Source organism: Hypomesus nipponensis, chromosome 15 (assembly GCF_054491055.1).
Source record: "Hypomesus nipponensis isolate SF chromosome 15, ASM5449105v1, whole genome shotgun sequence".
Lineage (NCBI taxonomy): Eukaryota > Metazoa > Chordata > Actinopteri > Osmeriformes > Osmeridae > Hypomesus > Hypomesus nipponensis.
This window is the reverse complement of record NC_140375.1, coordinates 12,640,971-12,656,533: the sequence shown is the minus strand read 5'-3', so window position 1 is coordinate 12,656,533 and position 15,563 is coordinate 12,640,971. Positions and strand designations below refer to the sequence as shown.

The following is a 15,563-nucleotide window of genomic DNA, read 5'->3' as shown; positions in this document are numbered from 1 at the left end:
AGCCTTGTGTGTGCCCCTCCGGAGCCCCCTCCTCCCTCTCTCCCCCTACCTCTCACGCCGCTCTCTGTCTCATCTGTCTGTCTAGGGAGGACGTACAATGACCTGAACCAGTACCCCGTCTTTCCCTGGGTCCTCACCAACTATGAGTCGGAAGAGCTGGACCTCACCCTGCCAGGGAACTTCAGAGATCTCTCCAAGGTACTGCTTGATGCCACACCCCCTGGGGGTCCTGGAGGGGGGAGAGAGGGTAGGGCCACTCGTCTCTGTCAGCGAGGCTGTTCCCTTGTCAGACAGTGAAATGAGGCCATATTCAATGAGACTTAATTCAGACATCATGTGTGGAGGCTGAGCTCTGAAGAACGTTGTTCTGGATGAGGCTGATAATACAACACGATGAAGTGCACTAGAACAATAAGTGTGTCCATGATTTGTTTGTGGAGGGATTATTGTATTGCCTTTCCAACAGCAGCATTTTGCTCTCTGCGATTTGTATCCAAGTGATTTTGTACATCTATTATTACCTCAGCTTTTATGTTTAAGGATCATATAAAACTGCACACAATTTACCTTTAGATTGAAAGCAGCTCTTTTGAGAACAAGGGATATTCATATAATATAATATTTAATACAATATAAATCAGGAATGAAGCACGCCCTCGAGTTGTCCATAAGACTATAACTGGGTGTGTTAATGATGTCTAGTAAATGCTAACTTGAATGGTCCATTCCTTTTGGTGACTCTTGTTCAAATGATAATTCAGTAAACATCCTTTTTAAAGGCATAGTTGAGCAGTAGAGGAACACTTATCAATCCTGCCATACTATACTGGAATTAAGACCATGGCACACTGTTTGGGCTGTACGAGAATTGTGTTCTGTCTTCATAGGAAATAAAAACAGACTGCAGATCACTTTGCTGAACTCTAGCTTTGTTATTCCCCAAGCCCAGTCTCTCTCGCTCTCTTTTTTCTACCCAGCACATACATTGTATAAAAACACAGCAATACATTTTGACTATTAAAATTGTAGTGTGTTGTGAGCCTATGCACAGTTGTGAATTCAGACAAGCAAGACTACGGTTGCATATCTCCACTGTGTCACCTGCTGTTGTCTCCTGTCGGCCTGTGGCGGCCCCCGTCTGTGGAGATCCAGATGGGCCAGGAGAGTAGAGGGGGCTGGGGGGCCCGGGAGGAGAGAGGGGGCTGGGGGGGGCCATGGGCAGGCAGGAGGAGAGAGAGGGCTGGAGGGGACTGGGGGGGACTGGGGGATGGCTGTGGATTTCCGGGGGTGGGGGTGGGGGTGTGTGTGCAGCCCTCTAGCCTTGGGTAGACAGTTATGTATTGTAATGTATTCCTGTGACATCTTTCCGTGATGTTTACAGGGCTTGGCTGCCTTCATTAGCATGAGTTCACAGGCCTATGTCTCCTGACACTTGTCCTTGGAACCCTGGGGCTCCTAGCTCCACAAGTTCATATATAGTAGAGCGGGGAGGGACCATTCACCCCTGCCTCATCTCTCCGATCCTTCACCTTTCTTTTCAAGGCCCGTTTTGGCACAGTTTCTGAGTTTGTTCGTTCTGTCTGAGCGTGTGTGTGGTGCCTGTCTCTGTGCAAAGGGTAAGTGGTAGGTATGCAGTAGGCCTCGATGTGTTTTCATCTAAGAGCCTTTAGAACTGGATGGTTATGCACCTGCTTCTCTCCCTGAAGTTCTGACATGGAGTTTCTGTTGATCCTTCCTTTGAGCTAGGTCATTCAAATACCTTTCCATGTCAGGCGTGAATCACATATTAGTCAGTGTTCTCAGCTGCTCCTGCGAGCAGAGCTCCTCACGCTACTCCACGCTCTAGGGCTGTAGGGGAAGGTCTGCTGACTGCCAAACAGGATGTGGAGTCTAGTCAGCACAGGCTGAAAGTCCCAAGTGGAAAAAATGTACTTGATTTCCAATTTGAATATGTTCAAAGAGAGCTAAATACACTTTTATTATATTTATTAATCTTTATACACAATTAAAATGTACAGATTTTGTAAGTTATCATTCTTATCGACAACTTTAATCGATGTAAGTATGTTTTGTACATAAGTACACTTTCAGTGTCATATTTTTCGCTTGGCGTCTCACAGTTCCATGGTGGCGTGAGCAGTGAAACTAGTGGAGGTGTGAGCGACATAACTCTCACACCTCCACACCTGTGGCTACCGGAGTTACAGGTGTTCAGTCATCTGTGATGAACACCATAACACCCTGCCCTGCCTCTGGGCCATGCACTACATATTGTCATGGTAGATCCATTCATGTGGTGAAGTGTTTCATTGGAATCTAATGATGATTTATTTTTGATTGACATGTTACTGATGGGAAAGGTAAGCTTAACTCTGTCATAGCTGTTAACTGATGTAGTGGAAGCATATAATCACCAAAGAAGGTTAACTCTCTAGCCTGGGTGCTGTTGTTATTCCATGCCTTCTGAATGTCTTTGACAGGAAATGATTAGATATGTCTCTGTCAAAATGCCTTTCCCAGGAGAAAGAGCAGAAGTGAGCAACGACAGTTGGCAAAATTATCCAAGACAGTTCTCTATACTATACAGTACACTAACTATCATATCCCAAACTCTGGCTGAACCCCCTTCAAGGCAGTGTGCTAACAACCCACTCCCCCCTCCCCTCCCACACTCACACACTCACTCACACACACACACTCCCCCTGAGTACGGCTTCAGCCCCTCCATCATCTTACCTTGCACATCATGGAGGAGCTTGATTACATTAGACGAGTGGTGTTGATTGGAGCTGTTGGTCAAAGCGTCTGGAGATTACAGCCTTGGAAGCACCTTATGGGAACTTAAGTACTAGCACAAGCTTACCGTGTAAACAGCTTTTTAATTCGCCAGAATCCTTAATGGGATACAAGCTTAGAAATTAGAAACCCTTCTGTTTGACAGTAAATGTGTTTAACAGAGAAAATGCTACTTTGATGTATTTTACATTTATGAGTGCCAAGCAGAACCTCAGGAAACTCCAGAGAGTTATAGGCTACTTAAATAATCTGGAATAGGCTTCCATGAATGTTTGTGCTTGAACTCTCTGTGGAACAGTGTTATGCCAAGTTATTGAAGATGGGAGTACAGTCACCCTAGGGAAATACACAGAAACCATGTTTCTCCCCAACTGAAGACTCCCTCTGGTCAACAGGCTTCATGTCTCACTTTGACTTTCACAAAATATTATCATGAAGAGTTTAAACAGCATACTGATCTGGTGTATTGATTTTGTCACAGGCCAAAGATATAAACAGAAAATTGGAGGTACAGTATTGGAGGAGTTACATACTGTAATTACGAGTTTGGTTCTTTAATATATACCTAAATTCGAATTTTTCCTAGACAAGATAAGGATAGATAGATAAGGACTTAAGACAAGGTTGGCATGAGGAATGTAGTGCTTAATGAAAACATTACTTCTTATTTCTGGTGCTCAATACAGCGTTAGACTTACTGTTAGAATGGGCAATTACCACATTCAATAGTAACTTCAAAACCAGCCAACTCAACATTTCCAGTGAGGCAGTTCTATTCTCCTATTCACCATCATAGCTCGATTCGTGCGGCCTGGATCAAGCCAGGGTCCACAAGGAATGTTTTTATAGTGTGTGAGACTTCCTGTGTCCTGTAGCCCAATCTGGACTAGCCCGAAACGTCACATGCCAGCCTATTATCACCTTGTAAATCTTTGAAGATTTCAATAAACTTCTCTTTCATTCTAGCTAATCACGCTCATGCCATCAATGTGGATGACCGTTGCATTTTGAAAAGAAGGAAAAAATAAATAAAGAGGGAAACACATGACAATTTGGTTGTGAGTCAAGCGTGTGCCCTGCCTTGTGTAAAGCATGACAACACAAAATATGATGCATGTGTTCATCATAGTTCAAATGACCAGAACAGTGAGTCTAATCTAAAGCTAAACAAAATATGTATCCCTTAAGAACTGTAGTAACAGTGTATTTTTAATGATTAGATGAATGTGACTTCATTCTTATTCTTTGGTTTGTCAACTATGCTTAGTCTAGTGTTTTGTGTGATAGATTTCCCATGACTGTTGTGGTAAATCCACACATGGTCGCCACACAGAGCAAGGCTTCCATTGATTAAATTACCACAGCGCCCTCCCCTTGCTCTGCTCAGTGTGCTGGGTGTATTAATATTGACTGCAAGTATGCCTCTAAGGCTTGTCTATTGGATTGGCTGATTGAAAAGGCAAGTAAAGCAATTCATACACCTCTTACTATGTGTAACTGGGCAATTAGATACCACAATTAAATATACTATGCAAGTTAAAATGTGTATTTCCACAAAACTAATTTGAAATTTTTAGTTCGATTTCGGACACTTTTGACAATATGTTAGTCATTGTTACTTTTTGTTTACTTATTGTAACAATTTTGAAAGACAGGAATTTTAAAGGCCTGCAAGTATTTAATGTAATCATTTAGTCATTGTTATCAAAGAAGGCCCAGGCCCCATTTGGACACAGTGTTGCCATGCCTTTCTCCCTCCTAATCTTATGGCAGGTATGATTCATAGCTATCATAAAAGTAGACCATGGTTTAGAACTTGTTCACAGTAGAGACATGTGAACCATAAAAACAGTTTATGTTCCAGGTGGACAGGTTTATTATTTGTTAGTCTGGGTGTTTGCGTACCTTCACTGATTCCAGAAGTGAGACGGTACCTTTTAGAGTATAGTTTTTTCCTCATCATGTCCAACTGCTGAATAGGGGAGGGTATTGGAGTGCATTTGGGAGCTGCCTGGGGATTGAGCACAGTGTTTGTGGGTGTGGGTGTGGGTGTAAATCTTGTCAGGTAGGGGTTCCTTACTGCCAGAAATACAGAGAGACATATAACATTTGGAGGGTGCAGGAAAATCATGGTGTCAGACAGACAAATCCCAGACTAGACCCATCTGTCACCTTTGTTCTCACCCCTGGTTTCCCTCCTGGTCTCCCCTGTGGTCCCCCCCCCCCCCCCCCACGCCCCTCTCATCCCTAGTCCCACTCCTGGTCTCCTCCTCCTAGTTTCCTTTCCTGATCTCCCCCTTGGTATCCCTAGTTTCTCTCCTGTACTCTCTCCACACAACATGGGCCGTGCTTAATGATGAAATTGACCTTCTATGCATATGTTTCTCCTTCAGCCAATCGGAGCGCTGAACCCCAAGCGTGCTGTGTTCTACGCAGAGCGCTATGAGACCTGGGTGGATGACCAGACTCCCCCCAACCACTACAGCTCTCACTACTCCACGGCCTCCTCCACACTGCAGTGGCTGCTCAGGATAGTGAGTGCAACCAAACGTTCTCAACCCTCTGTTACCACACTGTAAAACATGACCTCCCTGTTGTACGGCTCAGTTCTTAACACCAGGTCCAAATGTATTGGAGATGTGTAAAAAAAGGAAAAACGCAATCCCTAACTTGTCATTTCTCAGGGTGCATTAGGCTGAGTGTCAGTTGTCAAACATTATGAGAGCTCCTGTGAGGTCTGTCAGCTGAGACTGAAGCTCACAGGATACTGCTCAACATCTCTATCTGATTGGCCCAAAGTTCCAGCTGAGAGGCTCTCACAGGCCATTTCACAGGCCAGTAAACTGGCATATGAACTAAATAAAGAGGCCTGGGTGATGATTTAGAGGCCAACCTGACAGGTCTATGTTTCAGACAGCCAGAGAGCACAGGAAGACATGTCCATCAAAGCTGGAGACACTCAAACACAGACCCACACTCTCGGGCGGCTCAGACCGTCTGACGTCTGAGGCAGCTTGGGGTTCCTCCCCCTCGTTAGCTGCATAAGCGAATGAATCCCCTGAAGTTCCCCTGACAGCAGACTGGCCTGTGCTGGACTCCTCCCCAGAATACCTCTTCCTCTCTGAGTGATGTGTCCTTGCCTGTCCACCATGACACAAAATCACAAAATATTCGCCTGTTAGCATGGAGAACAGTGATGAGTTTTTCCTCAGACTGGGAACAGTAGAGGAGTGAGGCTTCGGTAGAATATAACCGCTGTCCATAGCCGAGACTGTGTTTCCGGTAGTTTGCTTGAGTAGAGTTTTAATTTACCATCACATGATTCGATTCAGTGTCTTTACATCAGAGAGCATTAGCACTGATGTCATCTCTGATCTATGTGTGGTTTTTGTGTTCTCTTCAAGGAACCCTACACCACCTTCTTTCTCAACACCAACCACAACAAGTTTGACCACCCGGAACGCACCTTCTCTGACATCAAGCGCTCCTGGAGGAATTGCCAGAGAGACACTTCAGATGTAAAGGTGATGTGAATATGAGCAAGCAATACACTTATCATAATAATAATCTTTGCTCCCCATGGTCTAATGTGATGGAATCTGTACGGAATCTATTCAGTTCACAACTTCACCTTTGTTAACCCAGAGGAAATGTCAGTATGCATGCCATGAATTCAAAATGGCATATTCAAATTGGATAGAACATAGACAGATAGTACACAAGAATAGTTTAAACTCTAAATCAAATACATATTTGATCAAATACATATTTGATTTACCCTGTTAAGAAAATAAAATGTGTTTTGGTGAGGTAGAGGGAAAAAAAGACAGAGTAAGGGAGAGAGCAATGCTGAAGGTGAACAATGTTGTGGTTGGACTGAGGAGAAAGCTTTGGCTCCACAGAGACCCACAGAGCAGTCAGAGAAAAAGCTGAACCCTGTGATTCTGTTCCATTCTGCCCGGTGCATAACACGCAGCAGGAATATGCACTGACCTCAAAGTGTCATATATTTCTAGCACACCCCACTTTGGGTTAGTGTTGCCCCGGGCAATTAATAAACCATTAATGACAAAAGCTATTTAAAATCATTCTTTTATGTACGGACAGGGCTTTTACTTGCCATGGCCTAGGGAGAGCAGCCAACAATCTATGTAAAGTAGATTCAGAGACAGTAGCATGCCAGGGAACAGGAAACTAGTCAAACACCACCCTGTTAACAAATACAGGCTACTTTAAACCACTTGTAAGTCTGCATGCATTTGTTTTTACACATATATGATGGCTGCAGATCTATCACACAGAACAAAAGGAAACATGCTGTGTAAAACTGGGGGGACTGGAGCAACAGCTGTGTTTTATAATGGATTAGTGGGTAACATTATTTATATATATATATATATATATATATATATATATATATACTGGCACAATACTGGGACTTTGGATATTTTTCCTCCCGTCCTTTAAATTGGACGTGTGTGCATGTGTTTTGTGTGTGTGTGTGTGTGTGTGTGCGTGTGTGTGTGTTGTGGGCAGGAAAACAAGAGACTGACAGACTCTTCTCAGAGTAGTCAACAAACCAAGTAACCCCCCCAACAGTAAGCCCCCCCCACCCCCCCCCACCCCCACCCCCACCCCCACCCAAACCCCTGCTACGTGCTGTTTGAGGGAATCCAGCAGCACTCTGCTGGTGACAGATTCTGACGATTGTGTCATTAAGGTGACACAGTGTAAAGCAATGGAGGCTTGTGTGATTGACTTGTTAGCCCATTATGAGGCTGTTGCAGAATTAATGGCTGCCAAGGGAGGTGGGCTTGAAAACAGAGCTGCCAGTTTTACCGGCTTGGTGCTGAGTTACGACAGGGAAGTTTACAAACGAAAAAGGATTTTGAGAGAAAGAGAGACATACTATTCCCTCTCCCCCTGTCCCTGGCTGGGGGTGAAATGTGACCAACAGCAGACCACGGTTTATAGGAGCTTTCCCTCCCATACCTCCTCCCTCTCTAAACCTGGTGATTTATTAGAGTTCAAAAGCTCTACTGGTTATGTACCCCACTGGCATGGTAAAAGTCTACAGCATCACATACACGACAAATACTGCATTCATAAAACAATCTCATATACAGACTAAAAGATGTCAAGGGGCTCCATGCACCCCACAGACACGAGAACCTTTAAACGGTTCTCTATGGCTTTCTAATGAGGGCAGACAGAGATGTGGGAGCAGAGAAGCTGCATTCCTCATGTGCACATGCCCCAATGTACAGAGGCATCTCTCTCTCTCTCTCTCTGTCTCTCTCTCTCTCTATCTCTCTTCCTCTCTCTGCTGCAGGGTAGGGTAAAGAGCAGTTATCTAGAGCAAAGAGAGTTGAACACAGGGCCTGGAAACAGTGACAGGAACCTGGATGGCTGCTGACTCCAAGCCATGTGTGTCCACTCCATCCTGGCTCTGGCATCAGGAATGTGTTTATGAGTGACAGGGAGTATGCAAGACACGGGCTGTTAAAATCACAATTATGGCCGTGATTGATAACGGTCATTCTCCATGCAGCCCAGTGTTGGTTTAGCTCTTAGTATGGGCCGGATCCTTGTTTTGGTCTCGATATTTGTTTTTCTCTCCCTGTCTGAGGTTGGAATCACACCAGGGAAGACAGTGGGAGCTGCTGAGGTCACGGCCCCTATCAGCAGAGCCCTGAACACCAAGCATAAACACATTTAACACCCGACACACATCCTCACCTCCCCCTGGAACAACTGCTACAGCGAAGCCTTGTCTCATCCTGCTGTTGTGTGTGTTTGTCTTACATCTCCCCCTGAAGTCTCACTCACTCACACTGGGTACACACACAGCCTCCTCTATCACTCACACACGCTAACGGAACATCATCTCTCTCTCTCTGTCTCTCTCTTTCTGTCTTGCTCTCTCTCTCGCTCTCTCTCATCTCTCCCTTTTTTGTCACTCTACTCCCACAGGAGCTCATTCCAGAGTTCTTCTACCTTCCAGAGATGTTTGTTAACAGTAATGGTTACCAGCTGGGCATGCGCGAGGACAGGACCATGGTGTGTGATGTAGAACTACCTTCCTGGTCTAAGAAACCAGAGGACTTTGTCAGGATTAACAGGATGGTAAGGACGGTTTGGTGTTTGACCTGTTCTTTCATTGAGTGGTGACACAGTAGACAACTCTCCCTGTATTTCAAAGGAGTCATTTAGATTACATTAATTGTCAGTCAGTTTACATCTCACACAGGCAGCCAGAAAGCCCTTCTTTAGCCTCTCTGTCACTTGGTCTCTACCTGGCTTAGCCATGAAGTATCTATTACACTACACTGCTAGATACTAACACAATCTACCACTGCCCAGAGCACAGTGCCCGAATGTGTCTCTTCTAATGTTACCTAATGCTGACCCTATCAATCAGGAGACGTCTGCGAGTGGGGCTGACTGTGGGACTGTTTGTGGGGATGTGTATGGGGCTGTGCGTGTGTGTATATTGGGCTGCATGTGGGGAATCGGAAGGAAAGTGGAGGTGTAAGTGGTATTGTGTTGGGCTGAGGACAGTGATGCAGTGTGTTGGGTACCGGACCAGAGGCAGGAGCTGGGGAGGAGACCGTACTAACGCTTGACCTTTTCAGCAGGAGTGACAGTGCTGGGTAGGAAGGGCGTCTCACCAAGGTGACCTTTCCCCAAGCTTTACTCACTCTGCCTGGTCAGCTCCCTTCCACACACACACACACACACACACACACACACGCAGTTCTTATAACAATAAAATAGGGCTGTTTTTTATACTGTAGGTACTGTGCTTAGTTGATTAGAACACTCCCATTTCTGTCCTACTTTGTTATTTTCTCCCTCTAGCTTTTGATGTTGCATACTCTCTCTCTCCCTTTCTCCCTCCCCTCTTCTTTCCTTTTCTTCCTCCCCTTCCCCCTCTCTCTCCGAGCCTCCCAGTTCCCATCTTTGCATGTGCATGTGCCACTTTCAATTGGAGTGACATGCCCTGTGGCTAGCAGGGCTTCTGTGTACTAGAGCTGCGTCAGTAGGAAATGGCTGCTGTTGTTCTCCGTGTGAGAAGGAGAGTGGAATTCCCTCAGTCTACACTGAACGCCAGGGGACTGTAGTCATTAAAAAGAATAACACCACAATAAAATGACTAATGTAGAGTGAGAGTAAAATGGGCTTCCATAGGTATTCTAATATAATATTAAAGGAGATTACGATAGTCTGAGGTCTTATCTACAAGCAGAGGAGACTCACAGAAGAAATCCATATCCAATTAGCTACAAAATATCACACACATGTTCACACGTTCACACACAAACACACACATACATACGTACATACTTAAATATCACACACACTTTACAGCAAATTGGTTCCCTTTAATATTGAACAGCTTCTTACATCTCCATGGAAAGATAGCTGGTCATTATTTTTAATAGATAGAAAAATATAATATCTGATCATATTTTCCCCTAAGGCTTGTTCATGAGCACAAAAACTAGCTTCTGTCTTTGCATACTTTACTCTGGGGCCTCTGCCTCCAATAACATGAACTGCCCTATACAGTGACGTAGTCTGTGATTACTAGATGTATTTAAAATGTCCAGTGTGTGCCCTGTGGTCGTGTTGCAGTAAAGTTGGTGTTGTTGTTACGTCCTCCTGTGTGTTGTGCGCTGCAGTGTGCCTTTCACCCCTAATTGCCCTGCTCTTCCCTGACAGGCCCTGGAAAGCGAGTTTGTGTCGTGTCAGCTGCATCAGTGGATTGACCTTATTTTGGGCTACAAGCAGAGAGGCCCGGAGGCAGCACGTACCCTCAACGTCTTTCACCACCTGACATACGAGGGCTCCGTCAACCTCGACAGCATCACTGACCCCCTGCAGAGAGAGGTACCTAAAACACGCCATCCCCGCGGCGCCACGGGCGCCAAGCAGAGCCCCGCGTGTGACTTCCTGTCTGTGTTTCCCTCTGGAACAGAGAGGGTTCCACTCCTGCTCTGTAGGCTGCATTATCAAGCACCAGTCATTATGCATGCAAACCCATCCCACAGGGAACCGGCTTAACTACAGAGTCATTGAATTTACATTGAGATTATTCTTTGAGTTTACCGTTTGCTAACAACCTCTACAATTAATTCATCTCCAATGTACACTTAAGATATCTACTAATAATCATTCTTGTTAATGGATAAGGAGAACTGACTCCTTAAATACTGTAGTACCTCCCCTCTGTGGCCTCTTCTTCTCCATCAATTGACAGCCAGAAGAGTTCTTTGATGAATCACTAAAGGTCAGCTAGTGAACAGACAGGAAAAGAGATCCTCTCAATCTAAACACATTAATTGACTGACTGTGGTCTCCTTGGCTAATGTACTTGTGTATGGCTTAATTGCATAGAGGGAGAGGTAGACCAGAGAATAAGGGGTAGAGAGAGAGAAGAGGGAAGATGAGGTGTAGAGAGAGAGAGAGAGAGAGAGAGAGAGGGAGAGAGAGAGAGAGAGAGAGAGAGAGAGAGGGGAGAGAGAGAGAGGGGGAGAGAGAGAGAGAGAGGGAGAGAGAGAGAGAGAGAGAGAGAGAGAGAGAGAGAGAGAGAGAGAGAGAGAGAGAGAGAGAGAGAGAGAAAATGGGGAGAGAGGGAGATGAGGGGGACAGGGAGACTGCAGTAACAGCAGCTGGTATGCAGTGATGCTTTCCAGTGTGAGCTCCTCTCTCCCTGTGATATCCACCATCTGCTGTCTGCAAAACAAGTCATTTATATACTGTCACTTTTCGGGGCGCCTTTATTTATCAAGTGACCACTATGCAAATCACACCCAGACAGATTTTGGGGGGTCTAATTATCAAACAATATGGAGAAAGCTTTGTTTTTCATCATTTCTCTCAGAATTGTAGACAATGACAATGATTATTTTTCCCATTTCGTTCCGGGTTTTAGAGCTGTCTGGCTTCCTGTCTGCTGGGTGAGCTGACAGTGGGGTTGTTCGTTTCAGGAACTAGCAGCTCATAGTAGCTAATTGTAACCAGTTAATGTTGTCTCCATTGTGGCATGTGCCTGTTTTATGCCTGAATTGGACATTAGTTGTGCTAATTGCAACTGATATGATGAGCATTAATTAATACATGCCTCGTTATATTTTATACATGTCTATACTGTACATTATACACATGCATACATCCCCCTCAAACACACATTGTATATCAGGTGGAATTTATATATATATATATATATATATATATATATATATATATATATATATATATATATATATATATATATATATATATATATATATATAATGTGTGTGTGAGGGGGATGTATGTGTGTACATCTATATCATTGTATATACACAGTACCGGTATGTGTCAGAAGGGAAACAGAATACTGTTCTGGTGCATAGTAAAAATAATTCCTGCTAGCCATCATGACCATGGAATAGAATGGGATGTTTGTGTTCATGGTAGAGTGCCAAAATGTGTGTTTATGGATGCAGTAACAGAGACCAATAAATGATGTTGGTGCTCCTTAAATATTACTGCTTTTTTGGCAACAGAAAAAGATGACTAGCTAAACAAGGGTTTAGGTGGGCCTCTTCCAATGATGCATCATATGGAGCCACATGCAGATGTGGGTCTCCCTGTGCAGTTTTTGCCATCGTGTATGGACATAGTCTACATGTCTGTCCAGTCCCTCCTCTAAGGGGAAGGCTTCAGGGGAAGAGGGTGTCGGGGTGTATTTATTCATGCACCCTGACTGATGAAACCACTCCTCTGTCATTAACCACCTCAGTAGCTGCATCAGAATGGATGTAGAGGTCAGGAGAGGAGATCAGTCTCCTACCTGTGTTGTCAGGCAGGACAGGACAGGGCTTGACAGGCAGGAGGCTGGGCTCCAGCAGAGGGCAGGGTGGCAGCTCTACTGGGCGTGCTGCTGTAACAGCAGACCACAATGTTTATCCTGACAGCCTTCTCGTATGGGAAAAACATGACAGCAACCTCCAGATACAGAGCCTGCTGTGTTGCTCTGATGTAAACAGACAAATGATGCATCAGTGGGTCTTTTCCCTCTCGGCTGCTGGCACTCTCAGTCCCCTGTTGACTGAGGACTTGGACAGAGAACGGTAGCTAGTTAGTCCATGTGGCGGTGACGTGGTAATGACTGTGGTTTTGAAGCAGCTTTCACTCTGTATACTGTCACTACTGTTCATAAGGCTTACCCTGCAAGGTAGAAAATTACAAATTCCCACCCAAAGCAAACATGAAATATGCAGAGAGCGTGATGATATCTATGTTGGAGACTATTGACACACTGTACTGTAAAGGTTAGCGCAGAGACCAAAGACCTTAGGGCCATCGTTTGTAGTTATTAAGAGATTAGGTGCAACCAACCCATAGAGGCTTATCTCAAACTAATTGCTTGGCATTTCAAGAATTGCAAAGCCTTGCCTCTCAAAGAAGTTGGGACACCGCTCTAAGTATGTTTGCGAGAAATAAAATTGCTGCTTGAAGTTGTAATTCAGACCAGTGGCTCTGTTTGCCTGTCCATCTGTCTACACACGGACATGTTTGCAGGGCTGCCTTGTTGTTCTACTAGAGCACGGCCAGTGCTGAAATGTCCAGGGAGCTTAATATGTCACTAAGGCGGGAAACAGCCGACAGAAAGACAGACATGCCTACCTGTCTTCCTCTGCCTTGTGTCCAATGCAGGAGGAGATGCCAGGACTGACTGACCCAAACGCATGCTGTTATAATGGATGTTTGGTGTTCACCCAAGCACGGCGGTTGTTGCTGGGAGGGAGATCAGCAGATGGCTTTGGCAATAAGTGTCACTTATCAGCCAAAAAGCTGGGCCTGAAGTGCCTTAAACTAATGAAGTGTCTGTTAAGTGTTCAAGATCCCTGTTGGAGATAGTGAGAACTTACTGACACATCTGAGGGGATTAGTGTTGAAGCACCTGAGAGATATTGACGTATTTTGATGGTCTGGGAGCCAAAAAGTTCTTGAGACAACCTTCAAGTGCAGGAATCCTTGAATACAATAAAGTCGATTTCTTTTTCTTTCTTTCTCACAGCACAGGATCTCTCCATCTTTCTATCCTTATTTTTCTGGAATTGAATAGTCTGAAGAAATATGATGATGCCTTCCACATGGCCCATACGTTCTTTCAGATCTCTGGATCAGATTTCTTTATTTGAAAAGACTGTGACCCAAACCTTAAACTGAACCTTAAATACCTATAATGTGACCAGGTTATTACGTGACAGACTCCGTTTTAAAGTATCACTGACTGACACTTAATGGTTGCCAAATGTGCAAACACATCATGTGACACAACGATAGCTGTTCCACCAGGCTCCATCCCATTTTGTGCTATGCATGATAGGAAGTGACCAAGAGGAATTTTGGGAGACCTCTTCACTTGCAGGTGCCCTGTCTGGATTCAGCACCACCTCCAACCTCAGAGAGCCTTGGTCCTTTCTTGGCATATGCTAGCCAATGGGGGCTGTTGATAGTGAGCGGTGTGTACAGGCCCAGCAGACATAAAGAGAGAGAGAGAGAGAGAGAGAGAGAGAGAGAGAGAGAAAGAGAGGGAGGAGAGCAGGCATGTGAGGGATGTGTGTTTCATTGAGCTCAGTGACAGACGTCCACAAGCTCCCTCTGATGGTGGAAGTGGCTCTAGTCACATCAATCACTCCTACCTCAGACCTCAGAAGTGCTTCACTCAGTCAGCCTCCAGAGAACCCTCTCTCTATCTCTCGCTCTCTCTATCTCTCTATCTCTCTCTCTCTCTCTCTCTCTCTCTCTCTGAATGTCTTACATAAGCACAAACACCAGTCCAACTGTGTTAATACCACTGAAACTCTGTTGCTCTTGTGATGTCTCCTCCCTACCTGTTCCCCGTTACATTTCTCTTCCTCCCTCATCAAACTTCCCAACCAGAAGCTTACAGACTCATCGGTCATAAGAAACCCAGTCAGTCCGTTTTTACCCTTGTGTGTGTGTGTGCTTGTGTGTGTGTCAGTGTGGTGTATGAGTGTGTTTTCTTTTCCCTTTGTTTCAGGCACAATACCATGTAAAAGCTGAGCGGCCTGCCGCAGTCCTAGCTGCATGTCACTCCAGGTTAACGTTTGTGCAGCGGGGGGGGGGGGGCTCTCGCCTGAAAATGGGAATGGTTAACTGAAGCATGTTAATAGGAAAAGGCTTGTCTCTTCGATACTAACACTTGGATGACTCTGCAGGCTGAGGGGGGAGGGGGGAGCACCCGGGCAGATTGGGAGGGCAGCGCTCACCCCTCCCTTCTCCACGGCACGGCTGAGTTAGGATTTGCTTGCATTGTCAAGTAACGCATTGACCCATCACTTTGATGCATATTGATTGTGACAGGAGCTCCTCTCTCTCTCTCTTTCGCCCTCTCTCTCTCTCTCTCTCTCTCTCTCTCTCTCTCTCTCTCCCTCTCTCTCTCTCCCTCCATCTCTCTCTCTCTCTCTCTCTCTCTCTTCCCTCAGGCCATGGAGGCGCAGATCCAGAGCGTTGGACAGACGCCATCTCAGTTGCTTATTGAGCCACATCCCCCTCGCAGCTCGGCCATGCACCTGGTGAGAGACACAGGCACCATGGGAAGATCCTCCCAACTGTGTCCCTGTCAACGTGCGGGGAGGTTTTTGGAGTGAGACACAGATAGAGAGACAGAGCGAGAGTGAGAGCGAAAGAGACAGAGACAGAGAGAGAGACAGAGAGAGAGAGAGGGAGAGGGGGAGAGGGAGAGA

At 45.3% G+C, this 15,563-nt stretch overlaps 1 protein-coding gene across 4 annotated transcripts in view; it reads left to right on the top strand.

Annotated features, from left to right (window-relative positions):
- Positions 1 to 15,563, top strand: part of LOC146257578 (neurobeachin-like) — a 144,582-nt gene that overhangs the window by 117,553 nt on the left and 11,466 nt on the right. For all 4 annotated transcript variants that reach the window (XM_084673465.1, XM_084673467.1, XM_084673466.1 and 1 more), the window contains 6 exons: positions 86 to 198; positions 5,190 to 5,330; positions 6,201 to 6,320; positions 8,770 to 8,922; positions 10,522 to 10,689; positions 15,303 to 15,392. In XM_084673465.1, the coding sequence (XP_084529591.1) occupies positions 86 to 198; positions 5,190 to 5,330; positions 6,201 to 6,320; positions 8,770 to 8,922; positions 10,522 to 10,689; positions 15,303 to 15,392 (785 nt within the window). The remainder of the gene's footprint in view (positions 1 to 85; positions 199 to 5,189; positions 5,331 to 6,200; positions 6,321 to 8,769; positions 8,923 to 10,521; positions 10,690 to 15,302; positions 15,393 to 15,563) is intronic.